The 17,816-nt window shown below is 43.2% G+C and overlaps 2 protein-coding genes across 2 annotated transcripts in view; both read right to left on the reverse strand.

Annotated features, from left to right (window-relative positions):
* Positions 1-6,307: 6,307 nt before the first annotated feature.
* On the reverse strand, positions 6,308-12,340 carry LOC136653759 (vomeronasal type-2 receptor 26-like). The gene is made up of 5 exons (XM_066630639.1): positions 12,050-12,340; positions 10,709-11,560; positions 8,533-8,760; positions 7,877-8,003; positions 6,308-7,209 (listed from the first exon to the last, which is right to left on the reverse strand). The coding sequence occupies exons 1-5, from the start codon at positions 12,338-12,340 to the stop codon at positions 6,308-6,310; spliced, it is 2,400 nt and encodes a 799-aa protein (XP_066486736.1).
* A 5,022-nt stretch (positions 12,341-17,362) lies between these two features.
* Positions 17,363-17,816, reverse strand: part of LOC136653760 (vomeronasal type-2 receptor 26-like) — a 50,699-nt gene continuing 50,245 nt past the window's right edge. The window contains exon 9 of the mRNA XM_066630640.1: positions 17,363-17,500. Within this exon, the coding sequence (XP_066486737.1) occupies positions 17,363-17,500 (138 nt within the window). The remainder of the gene's footprint in view (positions 17,501-17,816) is intronic.

Here is a 17,816-nt window from a genome sequence, read left to right on the forward strand (position 1 = left end):
CCTGCAAATAATGTAATAAACAGCATTCTAGTTTTAATGTCTTTTTCTAAATTGGAATGCAATCTATATGATATTGTGTTGCTATGGCCTGTGTAGCAGGGAAGAGAGAGAATACATAAGCGCATCATCCTGGACGTTCCACCTTCATGTACTCCAGCCCATCTCCTGGCTGTCCTATGGAAACTACAAGTCAAAGTGTTTACATACATGTCACTGCAATATACATCTTATCTTATTATTTTTATATCTTGGCCTTGAGTTTTGGGGTTTTATTGCCTCCTACCTCAATGCAGGCTATAGTTTGTACTATGTAACTGTCAAATCTTTGGACTGCAGCAAGATTGTAGCAGTCAGAGGAAGGATGTTCTTGGTGGTGCCGATTCCCAAATGTGACATTGGATGAATTACAATCAGCCCCCTTACAGAAGACCTGCTTCCAGGGCTTGAAGATCTAATGTGATAGAATGGTCAGTTTCCATTACTCTAGGATATCCTTCGTAAGCATTTTTTTTTTAAAGATAGGGAATATTATTTCTGCCTAACCTTTCCTATCAGGTGCAGAATATATTGAAAGAGCAAATAATTCACAATCGATTGACTATGTGCTATTCATTAATATGTTCAGATCATTCTGCACCTACAAATATAATTTTGATTGAATTCTTGAATGTCACAATTCCATTTTCACCTGGGAGGAAGTTTTTAGATAGAACAAAAGATTGCTATGCTACAGGCACAATTGGGGGGAACAGAATTATACAAAACAATCTGTTTCCCAGGGTCTGCTATACCATGGACATCGAGGCTTGAATCCTATGGAACACAGGAGAAAATAAGGTGCATTTTTTAATGGTTTCATGTGCACTTCTTCATGTGGAAGATAGTGTACATGAATTTGAGGTGTGACAATTTGTTGACAATCATGTTGCCCAAGTAGGAAGGCAAACCAGAATTTCATTTGATTTATGCAAGAATCTTCCACTGTTACTTTTGCTTGTGCAAGCCACCTTCCCTGAATGGAATGATAACCTGAGATACAATTTATAATACGGGGAAAAAAGTTTAAAACAGATCCCAATATCTACTCTTGCACTAAAGCAAAAAAAAAAAAAAAAGGATCTGGATAATCACAACAGTGTCAGCACCAGCACTTTTACCAAACGTCCGGAAGCAAAGTGGAGAGATTTCATCCTATTGTTGCAATGGAATTCAATGGGGAAAATGTCACATCATTTTTAAGGTATCCATTATGGTCACAAAACATAGTTAACACTAATCGACACAAACTAAACCTGATCAGTGGGTAAATACATGGTTTCAAGAATTCTACATTCCACAGATGTGAAATCCCAACAAATTTCAATGGATTGGACAAGGTTAGCATAAAAAACAGAATCTTCCTTACATGAGCTCATCAAAGAGTTCCTGAGATGGGGTTTCTTCAAAAGTTATTGTATCTGAAAATCTGTAGATCTGAGAGACAATACCAGCGATGATGAGGTCTCCTGCCCAATAATATTGGTGAGAAATGGGAAGAGGGTCACTGATGGGACATTTATCAACAGGAACGGTGATCCTCACATGAGGCATGAAAAGTGCCAAGACTACAAACACAAGCATCTCACAGGGAAATGTGTCTTTGAGACAATCTTCCATCGTCTCCATGCTGACGTTCTGGTGCTCCCGAGGCTCATATCGATCACAATCTTCTCTGCCGGTTCAGGTACCAGACTGTACCCTTTAAAGAATCACCTGTCTGGTGTACAGAGCCCTGACTCTCCAGCCCCTTTTCGGAATAATGCAGGGGATATTAATCACATCCTTTAGTGTTGTTTTGTGGTGTTGCAAGTGGCTGCTGAAATTCCCCAAGGATGTGAAGAAGCAGAAGTTGTTAGGGGTAATTTAACAATGAAAGGGGTGACAATCACATGCTTGGAGCTGACATTTCTCTGGGACATTGCATCAGAAAACACGCTGGTCACGTCTTCTCAAACATCTTCTGCTGACCTCCTTAGGGAAGAGCAAAAAGTGTGAAATGAAGTAAGGAGAATGGCATTTTAATTACAGGTTGAGTCTTGTTATTTGTGAGGGCTTCAGAACTCACATGGATGGCAAAAATGGCGTTGAAACAAATCCATTTGAAAAACAACGTTCCTTGGCTAGGCGATTTAAAAACAGCCTTGCTGACTTTTGTGGTGTAAGAGTCATTAGGCTCTTTCTAAGCACCGGGAGAGAGACTGATGGATGGATTGTTGAATCCATCCATCAGTCTCTCTCCCGGTGCTTAGAAAGGCTTCACTTTAAGCCAGAGACCCCTCCCTTCAACCACAGCAAAGTGATTATCTTTATTTCACATGTTCATGGGGAAGGGAGGGGTCGATTGCCTTGAAGTGAAGCTGTTCTAAGTGCCTGGAGAGAGACTGATTGATGGATAGTCAAGTGACTTCCCACTCTCACATTAATGAGGCTATTGTTAAACAACTCTTTTTCTTTAATTTAAAGGGCCCTTCTCATTGTGTTGAGATAAAACCACAGGTGAATAAACCATGGATATACCTCTATCTTAAAGAAAAATATCTCTCTCTCTCTCTCTCTCTCTTTATATATATATATATATATATATATATATATATATATATATATATATATATATATATATATAGACGGAAAGCTCTTCAACCTCTCCAGACTGAGAGCAAAGTCCAAAGTCCAGCTGAAATGTCTGCGTGACTTCCTCTTTGCCGACGATGCAGCTGTCACTACCCACTCTGCCAAAGATCTCCAGCAGCTCATGGATCATTTTAGCAAGGCCTGCCAAGATTTTGGACTGACGATCAGCCTTAAGAAAACACAGGTCATGGTTCAGGATGTGGACTCACCTCCCTGCATTACAATCTCTGCGCATGAACTGGAGGTTGTCCATGACTTTGTGTACCTTGGCTCAAGGATCTCCGACACTCTTTCTCTCGATACTGAGCTAAACAAGCGCATCGGTAAAGCAGCTACCACCTTTTCCAGACTCACAAAGAGAGTCTGGTCCCACAAGAAGCTGACGGAACATACCAAGATCCAGGTCTACAGAGCTTGCGTCCTGAGTACACTTCTGTACTGCAACGAGTCATGGACTCTTCGCTCACAACAGGAGAGGAAACTGAGCGCTTTCCACATGCGCTGCCTCCGATGCATTCTCGGCATCACCTGGCAGGACAAAGTTCCAAACAACACAGTCCTGGAACATGCTGGAATCCCTAGCATGTATTCACTGCTGAAACAAAGACGCCTGCGTTGGCTCGGTCATGTTGTGAGAATGGATGATGGCCGGATCCCAAAGGATCTCCTGTATGGAGAACTCGTGCAAGGAAAGCGCCCTACAGGTAGACCACAGCTGCGATACAAGGACATCTGCAAGAGGGATCTGAAGGCCTTAGGAGTGGACCTCAACAAGTGGGAAACCCTGGCCTCTGAGCTGCCCGCTTGGAGGCAGGCTGTGCAGCATGGCCTTTCCCAGTTTGAAGAGACACTTGGCCAACAGCCTGAGGCAAAGAGGCAAAGAAGGAAGGCCCATAGCCAGAGAGACAGACCAGGGACAGACTGCACTTGCTCCCGGTGTGGAAGGGATTGTCACTCCGGAATATATACAGGATATATATATGTTATATATATGTATGCCAACAGGATATACATACATACATACATACATACATACATACATACACACACACACACACACATATATATATATATATATATATATATATATATATATATACACACACACACACATATACATACATACATACTCACACACACACACACACACACATATATATATATATATATATATATATATATATATATATATATATATATATATATGTGTATGTGTGTGTGTGTGTATATATATATATATATATATAGGTATATATTTAAGTGAGCATAGTGTTTTGCTTGATTGAACCAGGAAACTTCCTTTGCAGGGAGTAATCAAGATTTTTGTACTATGTATTTTCAGCTTCATAGGTCTGCATTTTTGTTTCAAATGATTAGCTGGTGTGCTTCAAGGTGTCTGCTCCTCTGATGACCACATATGAGTGGCGAGAGGGGGCACATGTGCACATTCCCTTGAAAGAAAGAGCATGAATGACAGCCAGAACATGGTGGAAATGGCCAAGCTCAAACCTTTCTGCATCTCAATCAATAGATCTTGAATATGATTATTTTTTGCATTTGTAATATTTATATCACATTCTTCCCATCCACCAGGGTGCCTAATAACATATCTTTAAAAAAAACTATAAATTTTAATCAGAATAAATATACAATATCAAGGAGTTTAAAAAAGATTAAAAGAACCAACAACCTAAAACTAGAGGACAATCAGGAAATTCAGTGGAGCATCAAAGGCATTCCCAATGAAAGAACAGAATTTTCTTCACCCAACTAAGAACAGGCAGTGACTTGGACAACCAGGCTAACCTCGGGAGTGAGTTTCACTGCCAATGGTGCTCCACTGAGAGGCTCTGGGCATGTCCCTGCGAGCTACACCTCTCTTTCAATGAAAGCATGCCAAGCGTGCTCCCAATTTCAGTACATGGGCAAGTTCATTTGGTAGAAGGTAGTCCATCCAATATTCAGGACCCCACTTTAACTACTAAGACAGGAAACCTAAATTGAATCTCGAAAGACAGTAGGAGCCAAAGAAGTGAATAAACATCAGCACAATGTAGCCAGAGCAATGGAGAATCTCAAGGGAGAATCTTGGCTGCTACATTATGCCCCACCAGCAGGTTCTGGATCATCTTCAGAGGCAGCCCCCTGTAGAGTGCATTGCAAGAAACCAAAGTCAGTGTTGCTAAGCTGTAGATGACAGTAGCCAGATCTAGACTTTTTCGGAATGGACACAGTTTTTGCCCAGCTAAAGCACAGGGAAAGCACACATATCTACAGAGGCAACTTTTCAAGGGCTTCCAAAGTAAGGACCAATTTTTCTGGCCCCATATGAACCCCCAAGCATTCTTTTACCGGGGGTAATGGGAGATGTATCAAATGCACAGATAGCATATGCAAATTCTTGTTGATTTTGGGAAAGGACTTGCTCTATCAAGTCCTCGATGGATGACCAAGATGAACGGGAGCATGTGGAACTGTCTGGTTTGTATTCTGAACCTCACCCCTTGAACAGTGACTGAGGACAGAAAGCTTGAGCTTTACAGAGGCAAGAAAGGAAGTGATTCTACCTTTTTATATCCAAAGCACCTTCAGTACAATGTTGTGTCATCATACAGTGTTCTAGTGAGTCTCTGGCAGAAGAAATGAATCTACCAACCAGCATCCACAAGCACTAGTGATGGAGGTACATTTCCTGGTCACTCCAGAGAAGGTAGAGTTGGAAAGGCTGATGTGAAACAGTTCTGAAAGATGTAATGATCTGTAGATTTTTTTGCTACCTGGACAACCTAGAAAATAGTTTTCTATTCATTTGAACAGATGCATGCCTTGCCTTTCTCTATATAACTTGAAGCTGCTCACAATAATAAAATAGAAGAAACCAGGGAGAAAATGAAATATATAAACAATATCAACATAAAACAAAACATGGTCCAATAAGGCAAGCTTGAAATGGACGAGCCCTCACTGAAATTCTGGAAGGGTTTGGCCCCACTGTACCTCCCGTGAGAGGGAGTTCTGCAAGGAGGGGGCCACCACAGAGAAGGCCCACTCAGGCTTCACTGAAACCACACCGCAGACGGCAGTGAGATACACAAGGTCCCTTTTCCTCTTGGATCAACCTGTTATGCTGAGAAGCACTAGGAAATCTATTATGCAAGCTTTTGTAAGAAACGTCACCGTATCTTCTGCAACCCTCAGAAGATACTTGAAACGGGACATGTGGGGACATCCCCCAGCCTCAAGATGTGAGGGGAGCTGGGCTTTCTGAGGACTACAGAGGTCTTACGCGACTGCTGGTGGCTGCTGCAGGCTTCAGAATGATCGAAAAGGCCAAAAACCCAACATCTAGTTTTACGTTTTTACATTTAAAACATCACTTCCAGTTTTATGTTAAATTTTTATGTTTTATGTAAAAGTTTTGTGTTAAAACTGGAAGTTGTGATTTGGCCTTTTTCTGCAGCTGTGGCATGTAGCCTCTGAGGGCCTCAGAAGACTCTCCAGAGGTAAGTGGGCCCTCGCTAATTCGATCCATGATTAAGTGAATTTGCAACTATGCGATTCACAGCTATGAAGGCCACGTTTATTTCAGAAATATTTTATGAGATGGCGTTGAACCAGCGTTAATATAAGAGTGTTTTTAATATGTTATTCTCATAAGTTGCTCCCTTTTGTTCAGTTCAGGCCTCACCACAATAATGTAGCATTTGGGGGAAAAGATACAAAATAGTAGCCCAAAACTGGATACTAGGATAGAGAAGATCTCCACAGCCACCATATACTTCCCCTTGGTGCTCAGGTAAGAGGGAACAAAGGACAACCACACACTGCAAAAGACCAGCATGCTGAAGGTGATGAACTTGGCTTCGTTGAAACTGTCCGGCAACTTCCTGGCTAGAAAGGCCACAGAGAAGCTGAGAAGGGAGAGGACACCCAAGTAGCCCAACACAGAGTAAAACATGAGAGGTGACCCTTCATTACATTTCAGTACAATTTCTTTAGCAAATGAGTGCATGTCCAAATCTGGGAATGGGGGAGAGGTTGCTAACCACACAGTAGAAAGAGTGGCTTGAAGAAGGGTGCAGGGAAGGACAATGAAGGTTGACAGTCCTTTCCCCACCCATGTCCTCATCCTGGATCCTGGCTTGGTGGCCACGAATGCCAAAACAACAGTGATGGTCTTGGCCAACACACAAGAAACAGCCACTGAGAAGATTATACCAAAAGTAGTTTGTTGAAAAAGGCATGATAACTTTTGTGGCTGGCCAATGAAAAGAAACACGGAAAGGAAGCAGAGCAGGAGGGAGGTGAGAAGAGTGTAGGTGAGTTTCCGGTTGTTGGCTTTGACGATGGGAGTATCCTGGTGCTTCATGAAGATCCCAAGCACCCAAGCAGTGATGAAGGATAAGAAAAGAGCACAAGTAGACAAAGAGATCCCCAAAGGTTCTTCATAAGATAAGAAGATGATATCTTTTGGAAGACATGAATCCTGGTCCTTGTTGGGGTACTGATCTTCTGGACATTGAACACAGTCATCCATGTCTGTAAGAGAAGATTTTTTTTAATGTACACAAAACTGTACATAAAATACAATATGTATGGGGAGGAATGGGTGGAGGTTAAGGGGCGTGACGGAGGTAGGAGGGGGTGGCTGCTAGTGGGGGTGATATCAACCAGATGCTGTGCCCTTCAGTATCAGCTTCTCAGTTCAGCTGCATTGACGGGGTGAGGATATGACTGGACTATGAAACTGTGTCATTGTCCCCAGTGGGTCTATTCAGATCTGTGCGAGCTCTTTCACTAGTCCAGTTGGCCAAAGGGGGCATGTCGAGGCCAGAAAGGAAGCAGAGGAGATAAGTGGTGCTGCTCTCACTGATATCCCCCTCCTGCCCTCCCCCAACACATTTCCACCTGGCCCCGATCCCTACTTGATAAACCCCCTTCCTGCCCATGGTCCATGTTTGCCCAAAACCTATCAGCGCCAGTGTTGGCTGGCCTTGATCCCTACCTGATAACGCCCCTTCCTGCCCATGGCCCTTGCCTCCCAACAACTTATCAGCACCAGTACTGGCTGGGTGCTATGTGGGTGTGCATGCAGGGTTGTTGCCACCCATTCATGCTGGTGGCCCCCTTTAATGTGCAACTTCTGCAGCATTGAGCGCATGCTGGATTGCAGTACGTATAGCTCATACTGGGCATAATATCTTACCCAGCTGGTTTGAAATCTTTCCTTCTGGACACGGAAGACAATTGTAACAGCAAAATTGCTTCCCTTCTATTTTGGTCTTACTATAGCCAGGAAGGCAGAGGTCGTTGCAAAGAGATAGGGGCCGGGCCTGTTCATAAAGGAAAGAGGAGAGTGGTTTAACCTCAGAAAACATGTTTTGGGAATTTGTAAGTAACAGCTACTGGGTTGCTGTGTTTATGTAAATGTAAACTGGGTTTATATGTATAAAGAGAGAGAGAGAGAGAGAGAGAGAGAGAGAGAGAGAGAGAGAGAGAGCGTGTTCTCATGAGTGGGCCAGCAACCTTCAACGAGTCGAAGGGTACCCACCACAGAGGAGGAAGCCTCACATGTTTGAGATACTGAGGAGCCCTTGCTATCACCCAGCCCCATAGACCACTTCCTGCGAGGACCTTCTCCCCAAACTAAATTCCTCCCACGCAGAGTTACCGTTATATGTGCCCACTATTAGCTATTAGCAACATGCAATTTACTTTATGGAACAGTCCTGTTGTGCAATCTGACCCACCTAACTGGTGTCCTCCATCACATTTATTTCAGGCAGAGTTTTGACAGCACCTGAATAACAGTGCACATTGGAAAACAAAATGGTCACACCATCAACAGTCCATTGGGTCTACCTGGTTAAACCAGTTGGGCCACACAATGTCATCCTCATGAATTTTGAGCACTTTCTCTGTGTTTGCTTGTGGTTCCATGGATCCAACGTTGAGTCGCTGAAAGGACTGGTTTGGGAAGGTCACCCAGTTGAGAATATCAAATCCAACAACAAGTTCTCCATGTTGGTCAAAGGACATTTTTTCCCCAACACTGTTGTTAAAGGATATGCTTCTCAGAAAATCATGGAGCTTAGGTCAGAGTGGGAGAATAAATGCTTGCATTCATAGACATTCTTAACAATAAATATTACTAGTAAACTGTAGGGTGATGGCTGCTTTTAAATTCTTCATAGTGGCTAACTGGATCAAAACACATGTAGTTATAATTAGCAGGCATAGAACTAGAAAAAGAAGAGCAAAGAACTTTGTACCCTAGAAGGAAAATGAATGAAGAAACTGAGAGCAAAGCATGACACAGGACTAGTGACAGAACATTTAGGAACAGGCAAATCTCCTCTCTCAGTGGAACTGTCTAGGGACAACTTGCAACACTTTCTACACCTTCAATGAGTATGATTCAGTACTGCACATGTGTCAACCCGACAACCCTCTTCCACCAACAGCAATGCACATATGTGTGACATACAAGGCAGGGAACACAAGAGCATTTGAATTCCCCCCAGGAGAAGGACAACGGTCCAGCTAGTCTGGCATCCTGTTTCTCACAGCGCCCAGCCCAAATCCTCTGAGCAATTCAAAAGTGACCTTAGGATGGGCAAAGATGAGAGTTGACAGAGTGTTGGAGGGGTGTGGAAGAGGCCTCAGTGACTGTGCTGTGTGAGCTTATCATACATTTACTTACAGGTTTCCTTACACACATTAGTGGCACCAGGGCATCCGCTCACCTTTCACTGGGGCAGAATGGCTGTGCTCTATGATGTCTCTTTGGAACATCAGTGGCACCAGGAATCTCCCCACCTTTCGCAGGGGTGGAACTGCTGTGCTCTATGGTGTATCATGCATTGTGTTCTCTCTGGAACATGAGTTCCAGGGGCGCAGTTGGTCCATAGGCTTGGGCTGTTACTGTTACTTAAGCATGAATAGGATTGCAGCCTAACACCACAAGCCTATGCACGTCTGCCCAGAAGTGGGTCCCATTACAATCAGTGTTATGTTATGTTCAACAGCTAGCTGTGTGTGAATAAGATTGGAGACAGGCAGCTCAAACCTAGGCCGCCCTTCATAGGCAGTGTATCACAGCCCCAGTGCCGTGGGTGGGTGTTGAAAACATGCAAGACAAGTTTGTGCCTCCCAGAGAGGAAGCAGCACTGGCGTGGAGTCCTGCATGGTCCCATCAACACTGTAGATTGACCACAGCCACTACTGGTGAGCAGATGAGAGGCACGTGGAGGCCTGTGGGAGGACGGAAGAAGCCTGTCTAGGTGGGGGAGGGGGAGGAGAGAATGGAAGAGGGACCAGACTGGGTCTTTTCCACCAAGTCCCAACAGTGGTGTTGGGGCTCATGATTTAGCTGGTGCAGCCAAAAGAAGAGCCATTGTGCAGGATGGGGCTATACTCAGGGCAAGGGGACAAATGTACTTCCCCCAGGGAGTCCTCCAGCCAGTTTGGATCCAGCACAAGATCCAGCAGTAGCCATTTGGAGCTGCCACACTGTGCTGGAGACAATTGGGCCCTAAATTTTTAGATTTTGGGCAGAACAAGGGAGACCAACTCCAGATTTATTGATTCATAGAACGTCAGGTTCCATGATGTTTATGTCTTCCCATTTGCTGCCAGTTGACGGACTTTGCACATGAGGAGCATAATAAGAGTCAAATATTTATTTCATTTCTGTTGAGTAGAAGTGAACGTTGTCTGCTGCTGTTTGCTTTGGGAACCTTATAGTAGTAGGGAAAGGGGAAATATTTGTGCCCTTTTCCCCACTAATATAAGGTTGCCAAAGCAGACAACGTTCACTTCTACTCAACAGAAATGAAATAAATATTTGACTCTTATTATTCTCTTCATGTACAAAGTCCGTCAACTGGCAGTAAATAGGAAGATATAAACATCATGGAACCTGACACCAATGTGGAGACACATCTCTTTGCACAGGGAAGGGCAATCAAATTGTGACCTTAGGCTCAGTTGTAGAAAAATGAAGACTGCTTTGGCGTTTATCGGGTCAAGATATTACCTGCCACGGCTGGTGATTGGAAAATGTGTTTCTCTCATGACTCATCATTCTTCTGTGTTTGACTTGGGATGAGTACATGGAATGCAAAGCATGTGCCACAGCATAGGCAGCATTGTAGACACTGTAGCTGTGGCCAGTAATGCTCGTTTCAAACACAGACCCAGGCAGCGTCTCCAGCTCCTCCTCTCCAGTGCAGATCTCCCTGCCCACTTTCTCTGCTACAGAGCTGCGGAATGAGCAGGCAAAAGCCTCTTCCCAGAATACCTTGATGAAGCCATCGTCTTTGTGCAGGGTGGGCTTTCTCTTCTGAAGGGACGTCTGGAATCCAGGCACCTGCTTTGAGTGGACGGCAAAAGACAGAGCGCCATGGAGGAAGTGGATGTCCCAACTTCTTTGGAAGGGAAATGAAGTGAAGTCCATCTGGGCTGTCAGAATCCAGACTTTCATCTTAATTTGCCTATTCTCAAATTCAGCCACATGGGGCACCATTCTCAGCATCATCACGGTTTGAATTTCCCCACGTACAAGCACAGTGTTGGCACTGCTCCCCCAAACAACTTTGACGGTTTCAAAACCTTCTCCCACCATATCAGTGACTTGACTCACGCTTGTCAAAGCTGGGAATCGTTCTAAGAAGTCAAAGCAAATGCCATTCTGCGAAAATATGGGAAGCACATCATCGATGAATCTCTCTGTATTATCATCAATATAAAGCACCCCAATCCATGTCCAGCTGAAATGAAGCAGTAACTGGAGAATCCCCCTATATTGCTGGTGCCCACTTGGAAACATTCGATGGAAAAAAGGAATTTGTGCTTCGTTACTCATCTCTGGAGCAGAGCCGTATATGAGCTGAAAACAATTGGAAAGAAGAATTAAGAAGATCTCTCGATAGATATTATGTTGTGAATAGCGTTCAAGTTCCATCATCTGTGGGTCTATCCAGCACACATGATGTTTCTGTCTCATGGAGAGTCATCTCTCTCTCTCTCTCTCCCTCTCTCTCTCTCTCCCTCTCTGCTGTAAATGATGGCAATTTAAACTTGCTGCCCAATCCTATCCCCCACCATTGGAACTGATGCCCCAGTGCCAACAGAGTGTGTGCAGTATCCAGTGATAGGCAGTTGTATATGACAGCCAGTAGGACCGGGGCTACCAAATCACCAATGGGTCTCTACCAGTCTAAGGAGAGAAAGGGGGCAGAGTGGAATGAGAAAGAAGGGGTGCTCCTCCCATCCTCCCCAAAATTCCCCCTCCCCACCTAGGTCACCCATCTGCTGCCAACTGACCAACACATGTGAATGGTTTGCTAACCATTGATGCTTCCTGCACAAATCTTACCTGTGGCATCTTGTAAATACACAGGATGTTTGCCATGTGGAGACAGACATTAGAATTAGGTCCACCAATGACAGCTGCCGGAAGATTCTCAGCATCACACTTGTAGTTAGGAGTAAATCTGCCCCTCCTGGAGAGAAGTTCCATTGAGGCACGAAAGGTCCACCTTGGATGGAAATGACTATTATAGATGTGGAAGCCCAGCGTGAGGTTGGGTAGGATGTGGGGATTTCCATTGATCTCCTTTACTGCAAATTCCAAGGCTGGGATGTGCTGGTAGATCTGAGTCATCATCCTGCCATTAATGTAACAAACAGCATTATAGTGTTAATGTCTATTTCTAATTGAAACAGAATGCAATCTGGACAATGATATTGTGTTGCTAATGCTCCGTCTGCCAGGGAAGAGAGAAGAAACATGGGTACATCATCCTGGACACTCCACCTCTATGAACTCCAGCCCATCTCCTGGCTGCTCTATGGAAACTATGAGTTGAAGTGTTTACATATACATCACTGCAATGTACATTATCTTATTATTGCTTTATCTTGACTTTAAGAAATTCATCTGATATTTTAGAATGCTTTGAGTTTTGCGGTTTTATGGCCTCCTACCTCAATGCAGGCTCTAGTTTGTAGTATCTAACTGTCAAATCTTTGGACTGAAGCAAGGGAGTAACAGTCCGAGGAAGGGAGTTCTTGGTGGTGGCCCCCCACAAATGTGGCATTCCCTATTGGATGAGTTGCAATCAGCCCATCACTGAAGACCTGCTGGCAGGGCTTGAAGATCTAATGATGTGATAGCATGGTCAGTTTCCATTACTCTTGGATATCCTTTTTAGGCATTTTTTATAAAATTATAGAGAATATCATTTCTGTCTACCCTTTCAAATCAGGTGCAGAATATATTGAAAAAGCAAATAGTTCACAATGTATTGTGCTATTGATTAGAATGTAAAGAACATTCTGTACCTACAAATATCATTTTGATTGAATTCTTGAATGTAACAATTCACTTTCGCCTGGGAGGATGTTTTTAGATAGGATGAAAGACTGCTATACTACAGACGGTTTTGGGGAACAGAATTCTACAAAATAATTAGTTTCCCAGGGTCTGCTACACCATGCACATAGAGGCTTGAATCCTATGGAACACAGGAGAAAATAAGGTGCATTTTTTTCATTGTTCCATGTGCACTTCTTCAAGTGCGTGTGGTAGGCAGTGTACACGAATTTGATGTGTGACAACTTGTTGATAAACTTGTTGCCCAAGTAAAATGCCAAGCCAGAATTTAATTTAATTAGGATTTATTTATTCAATAATCTTTCACTATTACTTCGCTTGTGCAAGCCACCCTCCCTGAACGGAGTGATAACCTGAGATACAACCTTTATAAACGGAAAAGAAAAAAAAAAACTGAAATCAGATCCCAAATATCTAGTCTTGAAAGGAAAAAAAAAAATAGTGTCTGCATAGTCAAAACAATGTCAGCACCAGCAGTTGTACCAAATGCCCGGAAACCAAGTAGAGAGACTTCATCCAATTGTTGTAATGGAATTCAATGGGGAAAATGTCACATCGTTTTGCATGTATACTGTATGTTCACAAAACATAGTTAACACTAATTGACACAAACTAAACCCGATCAGTGGAGAAATACATAGTTTCAAGAATTCTACATTCCACACATCTGAAATCCCACCAATTTCAATTGATTGAAATGGACTGCAGGAGAATAATTTCATCACTGAGACATGACAAGGCTAACATAAAAAAACAGAATCTCCCTTACATGAGCTCATCAAAGAGTTCCCGAGATGGAGTTTTTTCAAAAGTTATTGTGTTGGAAAATCTGTAGATCTGAGAGACAACAGCAGCAATGACGAGGTCTCCGGACCAATAATATTGGTGGAGAATGGGAAGAGGGTCACTGATGGGGCATTTACCAGCAGGAACACTGAGCCCCACCTGAGGCAGCAGAAATGCCAAGACTGCAAACATGAACATCTCACAGGAAAATGTGGCTTTGAGACACTATTTCCTCGGATCCCAGACTGTCTTGCAGAGGTTCCTCAGCTCTAGTGCCTCTTATGAATCACCATTCATTCCGCTGATTGAGATTTCAGATACTATAAAGAGTAATCTGTTGGATGGATAGAACTCTGCCTGTCTCTAGCAACATCTTAGAATGATCCAGGGGATATTGACAATATCCTTCTCTGTTGTTCTCTAATTGTGGGAGTGAATTTCCCTGAGGATGTGGAGAAGCAGTAGTTAGTGTTAATTTAATAATGAAAGGGGTGAAAATCACATTCTCAGAGCTGAATTTCTTTGGGACATTGCATCAGAAAACATGCTGGTCAGGTCTTGACAAACGTTTTCTGCAGACCTTGGGGGGGGGGAAGAGCAAAAAGTGTGAAATAAACTAAGTAAGGAAAATGGCATTCAGAATAGTTGTTTTTTTCCTTAAGTACAGGTTGAGTCTTATTATTTGCGAGGGTTCTGTTTCCAGAACTATAAACTGTACTTCCAGGAAATCAGAAGCACAGTTTCCGCTCCCATTGGGAGCCTCAGAGAAGCTTCTGTGGGGCCGTAATGCCTCGAGCCTGTGGCTTTTGCCCCGTCGGACCTTTGGTAGGTTCGCAACTGGAAGGGAGGGGTCGTTTGCCTTGAAGTGAAGCTGTTTGAAGTGCCTGGAGAGAGAATGATTGATGAATTGTTGGCTGGCTGCCCTCTCTCACATTATTGAGACTTTTTAAACAACTTTTTCCCGTTAATTTAAAGGGCACTTCTCATCATGTTGAGATAAAAACACATGTGAAAAATCCGTGGATAATTAAGTTATACAATATCTTAAAGAAAAATCTCTGAAAAGAATTTTTTTTTTTAAAGGAGGATAGTGTTTTGCACAAGATTGAACCAGGAAACTTCCTTTCTAATTAAGATGTTTGTACTGTGTTATTTCAGTTTCATAGGTCTGCATTTTTGTTTCAAATGATTAGCTGGTGTGCTTCAAGGTGTCTGCTCCTCTGATGACCACATGTGTGTGGGGAGGGAGGGCACATGTGCACATTCCCTTGAAATAAAGAGCATGAATGACAGCCAGGACATGCTGGGAATGGCAAAACACAAATCTTTCTGCATCTAAGTCAATAGATCTTGAAGGAGATTGTTTTTTGCATTTGTAATATTTATATCCCATTCTTCCCATCCACCAGGGTGCCTAAAAACATATCTTTAAAAATACTGGCAAAAAAAACTATACATTTTAATAAGAATAAAGATACAAAATCAATGAGTTTAAAAAAGATTAAAAGAACCAACAAACTAAAACTAGAATCAGGAATTTCAGTGGAGCGTCGAAGGAATAATCAATGAAAGAACAGAATTTTCTGCACCCAACTAAGAACAGGCAGTGACTTGGACAACCAGGCTAACCTCAGGAGTGAGTTTCACTGCCAATGGTGCTCCATGGAGGGGCTCTAGGCATGTCCCTACGTGCTACGCCTCTTTCAATGAAAGCATGCTAAACTTACTCCCAATTGCAGTACATGGGCAAGTTCATTTGGTAGAAGGTAGTCCTTCAAATATTCAGGACCCCACATTAACAATTAGGACGGGACACTTACATTGGATCTGGAAAGATAGTGGGAGTCACAGAAGTGAATAAACATCAGCATAATTCAGCCAGAGCAATGGAGAATCTCAAGGGAGAATCTTGGCTGCCACATTATACCCCACCAGCAGGTTCTGGATCATCTTCAGAGGCAGCCTCATGCAGATTCATTACAAGAATCCAAACCCAGTGTTGCTAAGCTGTCGATGACAGTAGCCAGATCTGGGCTTTTTAGGAATGGACACAGTTTTTGCCCCAGCTGAAACATAGGGAAAGCACACCTAACTACAGAATCAACTTTTCAAGGGCTTTCAAAGCAAGGTCCAATTTTTCTGGCCCCACATGAACCCCCAAGCATTCTTTTACCTGGGGCAATGGGAGAAATATCAAATGCACACATAGCACATGCAAAGTCTTGTTGACCTTGGGAAAGGACTTGCTCTATCAAGTCCTTGATGGATGACCAAGATGAATGGGAGCACATGCTACTGCCTGGTTTATATTCTGAACCTCACCTCTTGAAAAGTGACTGAGGACTGAAAGCTTGAGCTTTACAGAGGCAAGAAAGGAAGCGATTCTACCATTTTATGTATCCAAAGAACCTTCAGTACAATGTTGTGTCATCATACAGTGTTCTAGTGAGTCTCTGGCAGAAGAAATGAATCTGCCAACCAAACAGCATCCATAAGCAGTAGTGATGGAGGTACATTTCCTGGTCACTCCAGAGAAGGTAGAGTTGGAAAGGCTGATGTGAAACAGTTCTGAAAGATGTAATGATTTGCAGATTTTTCTGTTACCTGGGCAACCTAGAAAAGAGTATTCTATTCATTTGAACAGATGCATGCCCTTCCTTTCTCTGTATAATTTGAAGCAGCTCACCATAATAAAACAGATGGAAACAGGAAAAATTGAAATATATACAAAATATCAGCATAAAACAAAACATGGTCCAATAAGGCAAGCTTGAAATGAATGTCCTCAGCCCTCACTGGAATTCTGGAAGGGACTGGCCCCATCGCACCTAATGAGAGGGAGTTCTGCAAGGAGGGGGCCACCACAGAGAAGGCCCACTCAGGCTTCACTGAAACCACACCGCAGAAGGCAGCGACATACACAAGGTCCCTTTTCCTCTTGGATCAACCAGTTATGATGAGAAGCACTTGGAAATCTATTATGCAGGCTTTTTGAAAGGAACGTCACTGTATCTTCTCTAACCCTCAGAAGATACTTGAATCTGGGAATAAGTGGGGACATCCCCCACCCTCAAGATGTGAGGGGAGCTGGGCTTCTCTCACCTATTTCTCAGGTTTGCAGAGGTCATGTGCAACTGCCCTTTGCTGCTGCGGGCCTCAGAATGATCGAAAAGGGGAAAAAAACCTGACATCTAGTTTTAGGTGTTTACGTTTAAATGTTACTTTCAGTTTTAAGTTAAACTTTTATGTTTTGTGTAAAAGTTTGGTGTTAAAACTGGAAGTTGTTTTGGCCTTTTTGGCCATTCTGAGGCCTACAGCCACCAAGGTCTGATCCATGTGGCCTCTGCAGGCCTCAGAAGACTCTCCAGAGGCAAGTGGCGCTCGCTAATTCTATCCATGGTTAAGTGAAACCACAGATATGCAATTCACAGATATGAAGGCCTCATTTATTTCAGAAATATTAATATGAGATGGTGTTTAACCAGTGTCAACATAATAAGAGTGTTTTTAATATTTCCTTCTCATTAGCTGCTCCCTTTTGTTCAGTTCAGGCCTCACCACAGTAATGTAGCATTTGGGGAAAAAGATACAAAACAGGAGCCCAGAAGTGGATACTAGGATAGAGAAGATCTCCACAGCCACCATGTACTTCCCCTTGGTGCTCAGGTAAGAAGGAACAAGGGACAACCACACACTGCAAAAGACCAGCATGCTGAAGGTGATGAACTTGGCTTCGTTGAAACTGTCTGGTAACTTCCCTGAGATGAGAAGGCTGTTGGGACTATTTGCCCCCCCCCTTCTTGATGTCTCCAGAATGCACATCAATTCCTAAATCTAATCTCTACCATAAGTGTCAAGGAGCACTTAGCTAAGAAATTTCACCTAGGACTTTTGCCAGTCCGGCTGAGGTGAAAAATCTCCCGTTCTGCAGTCACGGTGGTAGGAGAGCAAAATATCCTAC

Source organism: Tiliqua scincoides, chromosome 5 (genome assembly GCF_035046505.1).
Source record: "Tiliqua scincoides isolate rTilSci1 chromosome 5, rTilSci1.hap2, whole genome shotgun sequence".
Lineage (NCBI taxonomy): Eukaryota > Metazoa > Chordata > Lepidosauria > Squamata > Scincidae > Tiliqua > Tiliqua scincoides.

Bases quoted from the DNA above. Each gene is read 5' to 3' on its own strand.
- LOC136653759 (XM_066630639.1), bottom strand. From the start codon at position 12,340: ATGATGACTCAGATCTACCAGCACATCCCAGCCTTGGAATTTGCAGTA. The intron at 11,561-12,049 runs GTAAGATTTGTG...AATTGTTTTCAG, and splicing joins GTATTTACAAGATGCCACAG to CTCATATACGGCTCTGCTCC. The intron at 8,004-8,532 runs GTAGACCCAATG...CTTTATGAACAG, and splicing joins GGCCCAACTGGTTTAACCAG to GCCCGGCCCCTATCTCTTTG.